At 44.4% G+C, this 13,178-nt stretch overlaps 1 protein-coding gene across 2 annotated transcripts in view; it reads right to left on the bottom strand.

Moving 5' to 3' along the window:
- LOC146866404 (serum albumin-like) overlaps positions 1-13,178 on the bottom strand; it is a 462,125-nt gene that overhangs the window by 277,749 nt on the left and 171,198 nt on the right. For both annotated transcript variants that reach the window (XM_085636474.1, XM_085636475.1), the window contains exon 5: positions 7,326-7,461. In XM_085636474.1, coding sequence (XP_085492600.1) covers positions 7,326-7,461 — 136 coding nt within the window. The remainder of the gene's footprint in view (positions 1-7,325; positions 7,462-13,178) is intronic.

The raw sequence follows: 13,178 nt of genomic DNA, 5'->3' as shown, positions 1-13,178 counted from the left end.
TTTGTCTAAAGAAGCTACGACTAAACCAGCATTACTGTTGTCAATGTGACTCACTTTATCACAAAACAAATGAGCTATCCCTCTTTCTCCGCAGCAACTTTGAATATGAACTTTTACTCTTGGCTACCTGGGAGAAATAGCAGGAAGCAGCCCGTCATGCTGAGCATTGTGGGAAGCAACCTCTTGTGAGAAGCAACCTCTTCCTGTCCTGCCTATTGGTGGATGAGATGCCAAGCTACACCTAGAGGTAACCAGGGAAGCCATGTTATTGTGACCATTGGGTACCAGCCATGCATACAACTATTTCACTTCATCCTCCAACCCCCCCACCCTCCAGTTCTTTTCTTGGTACTTCACTTTGAGGTCTGCGCTGTAGGTTGGGTAGCAAACATAAGTGCAGCAGGGATTGATCTTTGCTAGGTTCTTTTTGGCATATCCATATGTTTATTTACATTTTCTGCTGACAATCTGGTCTAGGTCTGGAACTAACTTTGAGCACCAGCTTTAGGTATTCTGTACCTTCAGGAACATACAAATGTGATGTCCGGGACCCACTCAGAATGGTGCATGCATCTTGTGCATTCAAAACTACCACCCCTTCTGCGCATGTCCACATACATTTGCCTAAATTTGTTAAACACTAGCTCTGGAATTACCAAGAAGGGGGCCCAGATTGCATAGCAAACTCTCCGTTACAGATAACCCCATCTCCTTCTTGAGGTAGACTCTTGTACCTTGATAAATGTGTCAGCCACCCCCCATTTCTGGTCAAGCCTCTAGATGCCCCTGCTTCACACACTCCTGTTTCCTGGTTGGGAGGGCGTGGTTGGAGTTAGGGGCCACGTGTTTAAAGCTCCACAGGGTCCTGTTATCCTATGTTTAAAGCTCCATAGGGTCCTGTCATGCCCCGTACCTCAAAGCACAAGGCTCCATGTGAATCTACCACTGTGCCTTGATGATGCTTTTCAATTCTTAATTTGTGATGTACTTGTCGTGTGCCATTCAACACGGGCAGTATCCTGTTCAGAGGAAAATGTGCATTTGAGTCTGACTGATATTAATTGTAGCACTGGTATATGTTGGGAAGGAGAAATTACAGATTATGCGAAGAAACACTGCACATGAGTTATTACTGGCTTTCCACCAGACCATTCTAGACATAGCAGTTACTGTCCCCGTAGGTCGGGGGTCTTCAAACTGTGGGAAGGGCCCCCCTAGGGGGATCTCGGGTGATCCCAAGGGGGGGCTTCAGGCTCTGGTCAAAAGAAACATTATGCTCTGTAATGGACCATCACTAACATCTTTTGTTATGTATTTCCTACCTGGTAGTATGTGTCAAAAGGGAAGGGACTCCGAATATTCTTCAAACCCCCCAGCCACATACCATGGATACTTTTAATAGATACAATTTTACAAAAGAAATGTGAAAAATGATGAGGGGGCCCTCTGGTACAGAGTACCTGCACGTCGATCTTTCCAAAGCAAGCACTGGTAGTCTGTATTGGTTAAGTGATGTGGTGAGATTCAACTTGGCCCCTTAACTTCAGAGCTTGATCCCTCGCTACTTGACCAATGCTGTAGCAGGTTCAGCTCGGTTTTACCAACAAAGCTGCAACCCATCCTTTATTGCTCGTGGGTAATTGAATCTCAGTTAGCCGTTATCAGCTCTGCCAAACGGACTGCCGGTAAAAATATCTTGAAAATACTAAAGCACTATCAGTCATTTATTAAAACTACTATATTGAACATACTGTATTATTACTATAGAATTTTTATAGAAAAAAAACACAAAATACAATAATATGGCGAGACCGATTGACATGGCCAATGCTTGTTTCTGACTTGCTGTCATGCAGCTGGTAAGGTGTGAGGCCACACACCTCACCACGGGGTATAGATTCACATTCACCATGTAGGATACTGTAATATGGCCATTAAAATCACCCACTAACATCTCTGAGTAATCTGGAAACTCAGCTATTTTTTTCTTCAATCGACTGTAACAGTTCATCTCTTTACCACTGCTGCCTAAACCTGGAAAAATTAGTAAATGACTAGAATTATCTTCAACCCTTTGCCATCCTATCATGGCCCCATGTGACCTTACAATGGTGACGATATAGCACTAAAGTTGGGATAATTAAATGGCCCGGTCAACCCGGGTTCCTGGACTACAACTATTTTACAATTTCTAAACAATTCGTTTTAATGGAGGCTTTGCAAACTGGGTATGACCAACTACTTTACAAATAGCCAGTGGTTAGACTATTTGTAAGCATTCCTCCTATAATCTTTTGTGTGTTTAATATAATGCTCTAGGCAGTCAAGGGTATGCCCAGAAGTGGGTCCTGCACTCACTGTGTCATTGGACGCAAGCTGCTTCCAACTGCACTGGCCCAAAAAGGCCAAAGCCAGTGAATGGTTGCTTGTGTTCTGCTTCAGAGAGGACCTCGCTTGGCAGTTCAGGCTCGACTGCTCTGACAGGAGCAGGACGAAGACAGATCTGCATATGGCTGGGTCTACTCTTAGCTGGCAGGGTGGGTAAAAAAACGATGGTTTGGAATGCCACCCTTGAGATTGCCAGTGGTTAGGCTATTAGAAAGCTTTCCTCCCATCACGTTTTGTGTGTTTGATGTAATGCTCTAAGTCCGTGGTACTCATAGTACGGCCCGCGGGCCGCCACCAGCCCGGCAGGCCTTTCTTGGCGGCCTGCAGACCTTTCAGGGAATGTTCCCATGACCCTCCAGAGAGAGTGAAAGTGGAGAGAGGGAGAGAGAGAGAGAGCGTGGAGAGAGAGAGAGTGGAGAGAGAGAGAGAGAGTGGAAAGAGAGAGAAAGTGGAGAGAGAGAGAGTGGAGAGAGAGAAAGTGGAGAGAGAGAGTGGAGAGAGAGAGAGGGGAGAGAGAGAGTGACTGACTGGCTGAGAGACTGACTGACTGAGAGAGACTAAGAGATAGACTGACAGAGAGAGAGAGTGACAGAGAGAGAGACTAACAGACTGGCTGAGAGAGAGAGACTGACTGGGAGAGAGAGGGAGACTGACTGACAGAGAGAGAGAGGCTGACTGACTAACAGAGAGACTGACTGACAGAGAGAGAGATGAAGACCGACTGACATAGAGACTGACCGAGAGAGACGGACTGAGAGAGACAGAGAGAGAGAGAGTCTGACAGAGAGACTGACTGGCTGAGAGAGAGACTGAGGGACAGAGAGGGACTGATTGACAGAGAGAGAGAGAGAGAGAGAGAGAGAGAGACTGACAGAGAGAGAGAGACTGACAGAGCGAGACTGACTGACAGAGAGACAGACTGACAGAGAGACAGACTGACAGAGAGAGAGAGAGACAGACAGACAGAGACAGAGAAACTGACTGGGAGACTGACTGACAGAGAAAGAGACTGACTGGGGGAGAGAGAGACTGACTGACCAAGGAGAGAGAGACTGACTGGGGGATAGGGAGACTGACTGACTGAGGGAGAGAGAGACTGACTGACTGAGGGAGAGAGAGACTGACTGAAAGAGGGAGAGAGACAGACAGAGAGAGAGACTGACTGACAAAGAGAGAGAGAGACTTTGATGGAATTGGGGTTAAAGTGTGTATGAAGCTATGCAGTGCCTCTTAAGATTGCTATTGTCTGCTAACAAAAATGTATTATCAAAATGTAGTTACATCTGCTTTTGAAATACAGCATTGTCGCATTGTGTAATGTTTTGAAACAGGTTTGATTTGTTTTACTCTAGCCCCGCCCCCACTGACCCCACCCCCACTGACCCCACCCCTACTGGTGCGGCCCTCGGCCACAAACCACACTGTAAGTTTGGCCCCCGACAGAAAGTTTGTGAGTACCCATGCTCTAAGTGATCATGGGTACGCCCAGACACCGGTCCTCAGCTCATTGTGCCATTAGAACCAAGCTGCACATGATTGAAGAGGGCCATATAGACTGATACCGGTCTCCAGTTGCTCATGTTCTGGCTCAGACAAGACCTCACTTGGCAGTTCGGGCTGGACTTCTCCTCCTAAAGCAGCACCAAGTCTGATTTGCATATTGCTGGGTCTGATCTAAGGAATCATTGTGGGCCAAAAACTGATGGGTGGGAGTGCTACCCCAAGCGATTGGCAGTGGTTAGACTATTGCAAGCATTCCTCCCATCACCTTTTGTGTGATATATTTCCCTAAATGGTCAAGGGTATGCCCAGATGTGGGTTCCGTGCTCACTGTGCTATTGGAGCCAGTTTGTACCTCACTGTAGAGACCCAAATAGGTCAAAACAAGTCGTGGGTTGCTTGTATTCTGCTTCAGAAAGGACCTCACTTAACAGTTCATGCTGGATTGTTCCTACTGGAGCAGGGCCAAGACTTGTGTGCTTGTGGCTGGGTCTACTCTGAGGTGACATGATGGGTAAACAAACAATAGGCTGGAATGCCACCCTTAGTGACTGCCAGTGGTTGAACTATTTTCAAGCATTCCTCCCATCACCTTTTGTGTGTTTGATGTAATGCCCAAAGTGATCATGGGTATGCCCAGGCACCGGTCCCATGCTCATTTTGCCTTTGGAACCAAGCTGCACCAGACTGAAAATGCCAAAATATACTGATAGTCCAAAAACGATCTTAGGTTGCTTGGGGTCTGGTTCAGAGAGAACTTGGTTTGGCAGTTAAGGTTGAACTGTTTCTAGATGAGACAATGCTGATTTGCAAAAATGTTGTTTTAGGCGAATCTGAGGTGGCATGGTGGGCAAAGAAGCAATTGATTGAAATGTTACCCCGGATGATTACCAGCAGAATATTTGAATGCTTTCCTACAATCAACTTTTGTTACTTTGATGAAACCAGACCTTCCTTTCATCTTCATTATATATGGAGATCACATAAACACAAAATGCTCTGCTTGTAGGCACAGGAATGTCACCTGCATTGGGGGCACTCATGTTCCCTTGCACTGAATGCCTTACTGCAAGTATCTGCCATTTTTGACCCAGCCTCACGCTAATCCAGTGGTGCAGGTAGGCCTAGGCTGGTCCCTTGACATGAGTGAGTTTCTAGGTCTGGCCTGAAGGGCTGCACCAAGTGTGCCCTCATTTTTATGACAGTGGACAACCACCCAAGTCATACTGTTAGCATGTAAAGCAGTGGTGGCAGTGTACTGTGTTTTGGGAATCAGTAGTTGTGACCAGACATTTTCATCAGTTTCAAAAGAGTAGAAGCCTTGAGACCCACTCATCTAAAGTTCCACTTCTAAGTGCTAACCAGAACCTCCCAAGTACAGGTTATACATGTGTGTGTGTCTATGTATTCTGTGTGGCACCTGCTTTGTGTTTGTAACAGAATAATGGAGGCCTCCGGGTTTCATTTTGGAAGGTCCTGATGTGTACCTGTGGATAAGATGATGGTGAGGTTGTTTTCCAAGACAGTGAAAGTGTACTGATAACATTCTTTTAGCAGGCGAGAAGAGATCTAGACACTGAGGTGGGGAAAGAGGGGACAAGGCTACTTCAGAAATTCTTCCTGAGCCCTGCCATTTGGCAGTTGATGGGGTGAATGGTGGTACTGTAGAATCTGTTGTTCAGTGTGAGAATGGTCACTTAGCTGGGGACAGCCTTTTGTCTCTTTGCTGATCACTCTTCAGTGTGGATGATGACAGCCAGGTGCAGATAGATCACACCTCTTTGTGCCTCTGTTGTGGATTCTCCAGGCTGAAGATTAGCCTGCTGTGAGAAGCACCACTCTACACAAAGGCTTTTCCTGAAAGTGCATAAAGAGAATCCACATTCCTTGTCTGTTTTGACTGTATAAAAATAGAGACCACTGACCCACTTGATGTTCCAGTTCCAAAATCTCTTTTGCCAAGGAACAGAGTGTTCCACAGAGAACTACTGAGCAGCCAGAGCTGATATCCAAAGGTGAGGAGAAATCACCTGGAGGCTTACCTAGAAGAAAAAAGTTCTTCCCTGTCCTGAAGGGCCTGGAAGCGATCATGCTGGCTGAGAGAGTGAAGGGTCTACCAACCCCTTCAGCGGGAGTGATAGTCCACAGACAGCCAGAAGTCTCTTGACCCTAAAAGCTTGAGGGCCCCTCAGTATAGTCGGACACAGTATGATGGGCCCCTGGACATCAGAGGCAAATTACCTCAGGCTCCACGGCTGAGTCTTAGTAGCCCCTGCTTTCCCATGGCCCCTTCTGAAAGTGGGATGGCAATGCTTGTATAGGCCTTTTTGGAATAGGATTGTACAAATGTGCAAAACATTAATAACACCCAAATGTCGTACATCTGGAATACTGCCAAGGAAGGCATGACTGATATTCCATTGTACCAAGCTAGACTGTTTTTAGTTCACAGAGTGACATTCACACCAATTTCTCTACACAGCACAAGGGTATTACAATCAGATGTATGCTGGCTTTGTAAGGAATAACTAGCCAACTTGTTGCATGCTATTCATGACTGCCCTTTCATTAGACCCTCCAAGTATGATGAAATGGAATTGGTCTGGCCACTGTAATTAGACTAGGATTGCTGTCTTTTTTGTCAACATGTATTTATAGGGGTTCTGCTTCAATTCCTGAATGGACTTTGACTCAGTAATGGTAATTGACTAAAATTATGCTTAGGGTTACATGTAAAATGGTGACCAGTTACTCTAAAGTAGCAGGTAGGACTTTGTGGCTCTTCTATTGAAGGTTTGTATGCTACGCATACACATTTTGTAAACTAAATTTTAAGAAACATAAGGTCAATCGTAAGAATACTGCTGTCTGGACATTACTTGATGCATTTTTGACCAAAGGGAAACAACTAAATACATAGCTTTAAACGTCTAAATATTACTTTTAAAACATTGCCCGTTGACTTGGGTTACTGTCTTCATAATTTAGTTATACATTTGAAAGAAACCTGAACGTTTTTGATGGGCTTTACTGTCGCTTTAAAGTGCATTGCATTCATTCCATATGGACAGACACAATGGTTGTTCGGATGACACATACATGGATTTGGGACTTATATATAGCTGTAGTAGAGATAAAATGAAAATGTAATTGTTTGTCCCTTGGCTCCTGCACTGTGAGCACTGCCTTCTTTACACTTATTTGAAATAAACACCCTCTGAGTGGCATTCTAGAACAACAATACAACAGCATACTTACCATCAATGAAGACCCCCTTTAAGGTCAGGTAGATTAGGTGTGGGTCACTGCCCACTACATTCCTCTTCTGAGCCATCCACGTCCATGTTGTTCCTGTACAGAGTGGCTAATGCATTACAAAATAATTCTCTCTTGCAGTCTCAAACAAAACTCCTTCTGTGTATATAGAAAATGAATACCTTCTCTGGGAAGCATTGACCTCTGACAACTGTATCTTTGCAGCAATCCATAACTATTTTCTCAAATCGATCAGCAAAGGCTAGGATTCTTGAAGAAAACAAAGATGAATATCTCCTCACCACTTCATACAGGTATCTGAAAAAAATTAAAGTTCATCCATCACCTTAACTGCTGCATCCTTAAGAGATGGCCAGTTACCACTTTCTAATAAATTTCCCAAGTGAAAACCAATGGATATATGGAAAGATTATGTACCTGTAATATCCATGACATTTTGCCCAGCTCTTCTTTCATCACAGTCATTATAGATCGAGGAAGAGCCCAAATCAAGGATACTTGCCCTTAAAACATGTTTCACTTCCACCTCATCCCACCGCTGCTGGGATATAAAAGCTGTAGCTTGCTAATCAAGACTGAGTGGGAAATATCAAAACAGCAACTTCTTCAATCAATAATCATCTAATTTAGATATCACAAGGCGACAAATGTGTGATCTGACAATTGTGAACTTTTTCAACAGACTGTCATGAATCAAGACAGATGTTAACGAGATTCTGGGCATTTTGTTGAAGTTCTGAGGATAGGATGATCTGTGAAAACATGACGGACATCTCATCTGCCATATTCCCAGAGGCTACGATGCACTTGTAATATATTGCAGCCATGCACCACATTTGTGACCCTTCCACCAAATTTTACCTAAGGTCCTCTGACTGAACGGTCCTGAGTCTAAAGCTATCAGAAGGAAGACCTAAAGGATACTGCGGTTTCATTCAATTGTGTTATCAATAGATCTCATCTAAATCTACTCTTTGTGCCTGTACACAAACTGTAACAGGTCAATAAAGACTAGGTATGCATTTGCTTAAGACAAGGATCTTTCCCCAGACCTGTCTGCTGATTTTCTCCATTGCTTGTTGATTTTGCAGAGCTACACAACCCTGTGACTTAGACCCTCATGTCACTTCCACATCAAACCTGTGATCCAGGCCTTTCATTAGTCCACAGTTAAATCCAGGATTACATTCTAGGCATTCAACCACTAAGCAATTTTTGTAAAACTATTTAAAGAGACAAGTTGAGCTGTATAAACTTAATGGACTTCCTCACTCTGAGGATCAAATATTATAGCTGCCCTCACGTTTAAGACGTGCTGAAAGAATTGCCTTAGAGGCTCTGGATAAGGAGCCCATGGTTCATGGTGTGAATACAGTCAATAGATTAAATAAGTCAAGTAAAATTAGAATAAAGCTATCCTTCTGATTACCTTACTTCCCATTCATGGCCAAAGAGCTGCCTGAAATTCACCACAAAGCTGTTCTAATGCCTCACAATAATATTCTCTAATTTCACATAATTTTTAAAGGTGTGTGTAATTTGCATAATTTGCTTTTGCGTTATTATGGGAAATTTGGGGAAAATAGCACAAAATTACAGTTAATTTACACACAATGCAAATCCATCATTTAGTGCTATATTATAGCACAAAATATGTTGCGAGGCCACATTCTATGCAAAAAATATGTTCATGCTATAATTTTGGCAGTAACTGTGGCATAATTAAGTGATGTGACATAATTGTGTAAATTTAGGAAGGTGTCAAATCAAACATAATGCAAAATTCCCAAATTTACACTAATTACTCTAGTGTCATTAAAAAATATAGCCCGGGCCAAGATAGGGCAACATTGAAATCAATGGGAAATGAGGAGGTTTGTTACCATTAAGTAATTACTTTTTGCAGAAGTGGTCAAAGTATTCCTTCCTTCAGACCAAAAAGCACATAGGGCCTCATGTAGGTAAATAAATTTTACCGGTTCGTAAATACCGAGCCGTACCGAATCGGTAAATTAGAATCGGTAAGTTATATGTAGGTAAAAATTCGGTAACAGTTACCGATTCGGTAACATTCGGTAATTACGAATCGGAATACACCGAATCGGTAAATACCGAGGTGGAATCCACCGATTCGGTAAATACCGAGGTGGAATCCACCGAATCGGTAAATACCGAGGTGGTATTTAGCGATTCGGAAAATACCGAGGATACTACCACCTACCCTTAACCAAGTAGCCAATATCACAATCATGCCATCATAGAAGGTCTCTCAGGCTTGAATAGGGGACCCCATACCTCAAAGATCAGCTCAGTGAAATCACATCACAGGAGCATCAGGAGTCTCCTCGCAGGAAGGCTCGCCTTCGGTCTGAATAATAAACATGATGTCTGTGATATTAAAAGCACCAACTTTCAGGTATGTGCAGCTGCGCGTGTGCCATGGCTAAATCGTGGGTCGAACAACCCAGAGTGGAAAACATGCATTGTGTAAAATTCCAGACTGTGTGTCACAGCATGTACAGACCAAGGTCGCTGCGCAGTGCTTGGGATGGGAACAACATAATGCACTCGTCTGAAGGAATTTTCGAGTCATCAGTTTATTCAAGAAAGAACATGTAAACGCAGTGTCGTGTGCAAAGACACAAATATGGCTACATAACATTCAACGCGGTCATGCCAACTGAACAATGCATGTTCGTATGCAGGGAGAACTCGCTACACGCCCCCTTGAGCGAAGCAATATGTAATAGGCAAGAAAAGAGAGAAAGCAGAGTTCAGTTTGGTCAGAGCAGGACAGGGCATAACCAATGCAGCGCCAAAGTCCCACAGTCCAATTAATTGCAGCATACAATTGTAAAAAACACAATGCATATATAGTAAACAACTCAAGCAGACCATCAGGAAGAGAAAAACGAGAAATAAAAGAAATGAATGTCGCGCCAGGGTGCTGTCCAGTAGCACAGGCGCAATGGACGACTATCCAGTCAATCCATGAATGTATAGGCAGCATATGTGGCCACGGCTTCCAACAGCCAATCGTTTTCAGGGCCACTAAAAGTCTCAGCCATCCAATTGAGTAAAGAAAAGGAACATACGTGTGCTCCAACCCACGGAGCCTCTAGCACAATCTGAGGGCACCCGGAATGTTCCTCCAAATAGCTCATGGACAAGAAGTCGTAGGCTGCCGCTGAGATGTCCCAATTACCCAGGATACCAAGCGCCGCTCCACACTCCATGATCCGGACACCATAACAGGACAACTCGTGAGACACTAAGGGCCGCATCAGTCGATCGAAATCCGGCACCGGAGACAGCATGTTGGTCAAGCACAAATCCAGAGGCCATTCAAAGGGACAATCCAGGCAGTGCAATACAGGTTGTACGCAGGTGAAGTAGGAATACCTGAAGGATAATCCATAAGCCAGGCTCAAAGTCGCCAATGGCAAAGTACCATAGAAGTCAAGCATCCTATCACGAAGAAGATGCAGACGGGACAGGCGCTCGTGTGGCACAGAAGGAGCAGCCATTCCGTAGTATGAAAAGTTAAAGCAGCACACCTTCCACCAGCGCCAGATGCAGCGGAACACCTCCAAAGATGCTCGGCAACAGTGAATGTAAAATGCCGAAATTACACAAATAATAGTGTGGAAGGAGGTCACGAGACCCGAGCCCCACATGTTCACACAAATTGAGCCCGGCCGGTCGTGGACGAGGCATTGATAATACATTGGATCAAAGAGCCGAAATGCAGGGGGAGGTCAGTATTCAGAAGCGCCTGTTCCTCAGTGCGCGTAGTAGCAACGTGAAGGACAAATATTTCACGAGGGAAGTCAGAGGCACCTGTTTGTGGGACAATGGCGCTCTATTCTGCTCAACTAGTTGGACTCTGCTTTCAAGGTTGGAATCGAAGGTCAGATGGAAACATCCCGCCGCCCATGCGGGGGTGGAATGAGAACAGTATTGCAGCAGACAACTTCATGCGAGACAGTTATGTACGGGATTACCACTCACATCCCGCAGCAAACATCATTTATCATATTTAAATGAATACCGTTTGCAAGCACAGCGAAAGAAGGTGTAATCACAGGCACTGGGATACCTCGTAGGACGCACGCCGAAATCGGGGCTTGTACATTGCATGCGCCGTGTACTTGCATGTGCCCATTGTCTCATGCATGAATCCTAGGAGTGAGAGTGCTAGTGCTAATATCTATAACGGCTTAGGCCTTCTCCATGTTCGCTTGGTCAATGGCTCTCAGTCTGGAGGCCGCCTCACTGTGCGACAACTTGCAGACCTCGTTGTAAATAGCATACGCGCACCTTTTGGTTCTGCCACCCACGGGACCATTCACAATAACATTCCATTCGGTATGCACATTGATGGAGTGGGTGGACTTCCTGATCCTGTAGATGTGCTCTGTGTCAGCTGGTGGACAGAGTGGGATGTGTGTCCCATCAATGCAGCCAATGTAATGGGGGAATGAATTCCTGAAGGAACGGGACAGGCAACTCTGGGATACACCACCCACCGCAGCTGTCACCACCTGCGAAATGCCGGATGCCAGCAGATGTGGGCTGCAGAGCACCTGCACATGTGGGGGTATGGCGTGCGCCCTTCTTATTGGCTGGTCCAGGAGTGGGTGTAGGTCCCTGCTTAAGTCCATGATGGTTTCGGGGTGTAGCCTGTACCTCTCATGTATCTCTGCATCAGTCAGCTGGAATAGTGTGATGCGCTGTCTGTGGATGCGTTCCTTCCGTCGCCAAACCCTCAGTCCTGCTGCCTGTAGACGTAGGCGCATTGCAATGACGTGCATGGCTGCCAGGCTGTCCACGCTGTTGCATTTTGGGATTGCTGAGCTGCACTGCTGTTGGTTACCACCTGCTTTCCTTCCGTGTTAATTACCGACTCTTATTTACCGATTTTCCTGGATTTCTTATTTACCGAGTGCTCCTACATGTCATTTTGATTATTTCCACTTCATATTTACCACTTCATGTTTACCGATTCGTTAATTATGTATTCGGTAACTATGAATCGGTATTTACCGCCTCATATTTACCGAAAAGTGGTTTTTGGACTCCTACATCTCACTTGTCTGTATACCGGTCGGTAACGGCATATTTACCGAAATTCGGCCGTTACCGACCGGTATTTCGCTACCTACATGAGGCCCATAGTGAGAGTTATCTGGGTGTTTACTATGTGCAAATAAATTTATGGTGTTTTAACTTTAAAGGAGGCTGTCAGGCCATGGCCTGTACTCCCCTATGGATGGGTACTATTTCTGCCATCCTTTTGTATATTAAGAATTAATTATTTTCGATGAAAAACACTGTTTGTTACCAATAATATTAGTGTTGTAATAGTGACCACATCAGACAAGATTGTATTAGAGGCCACCATATGCAAAATTACTAGCAGTGATCCCCTCAGTGTATCAGAGAGGGTTGCCAGCAGTAATGTAAAAAAGGCTTTGTCAATTTGGAATGTCTCTGCATGGGTAATACATACCCAGCCAATGCTTGTGAGAAAGTGGCTCTGTATATGTTGTTCCTTAATAGGTACAGGGTGTACAGAGTCCACAGTCCCCAAGGGTTTGACAGAGGCTAAAGTTAGATATAACCTTACTCTGTAAAGTGGTAGCTTGGTCGAGCAGTAAGGCAGTATCAGAGGACAGTGTAAAGCATTTGTTGTGCACACTCAGTCAGCAAATGGTCTCACACACTCAATAACTGAACTCTAGGCCAATGGTTTATATATAAAAAATATATGCTTGTTTTATTTTAGAACCAACAATTGGAATTAAAATATACTTTCTCAGAATGAGATGCTTTATATAAATACTTTTGCAATATGCAATTGACTTTTGTAAACAGTTACAAGGGATTGCAATAAGCAACACTATTTTAAACACAATAATGCATTGAGTTCAATGGAAGTTTCATGTTATTTGCCACAGATTACTTTCAGGATTACTTTTGGAATTCCAGGACTGGATCCTAGATTCAGTCCT

Source organism: Triturus cristatus, chromosome 2_1, assembly GCF_964204655.1.
Source record: "Triturus cristatus chromosome 2_1, aTriCri1.1, whole genome shotgun sequence".
Classification (NCBI taxonomy): Eukaryota; Metazoa; Chordata; class Amphibia; order Caudata; family Salamandridae; genus Triturus; species Triturus cristatus.
The sequence above is the reverse complement of the archived record's forward strand: the minus strand, read 5'-3'. Positions and strand labels throughout refer to the sequence as shown.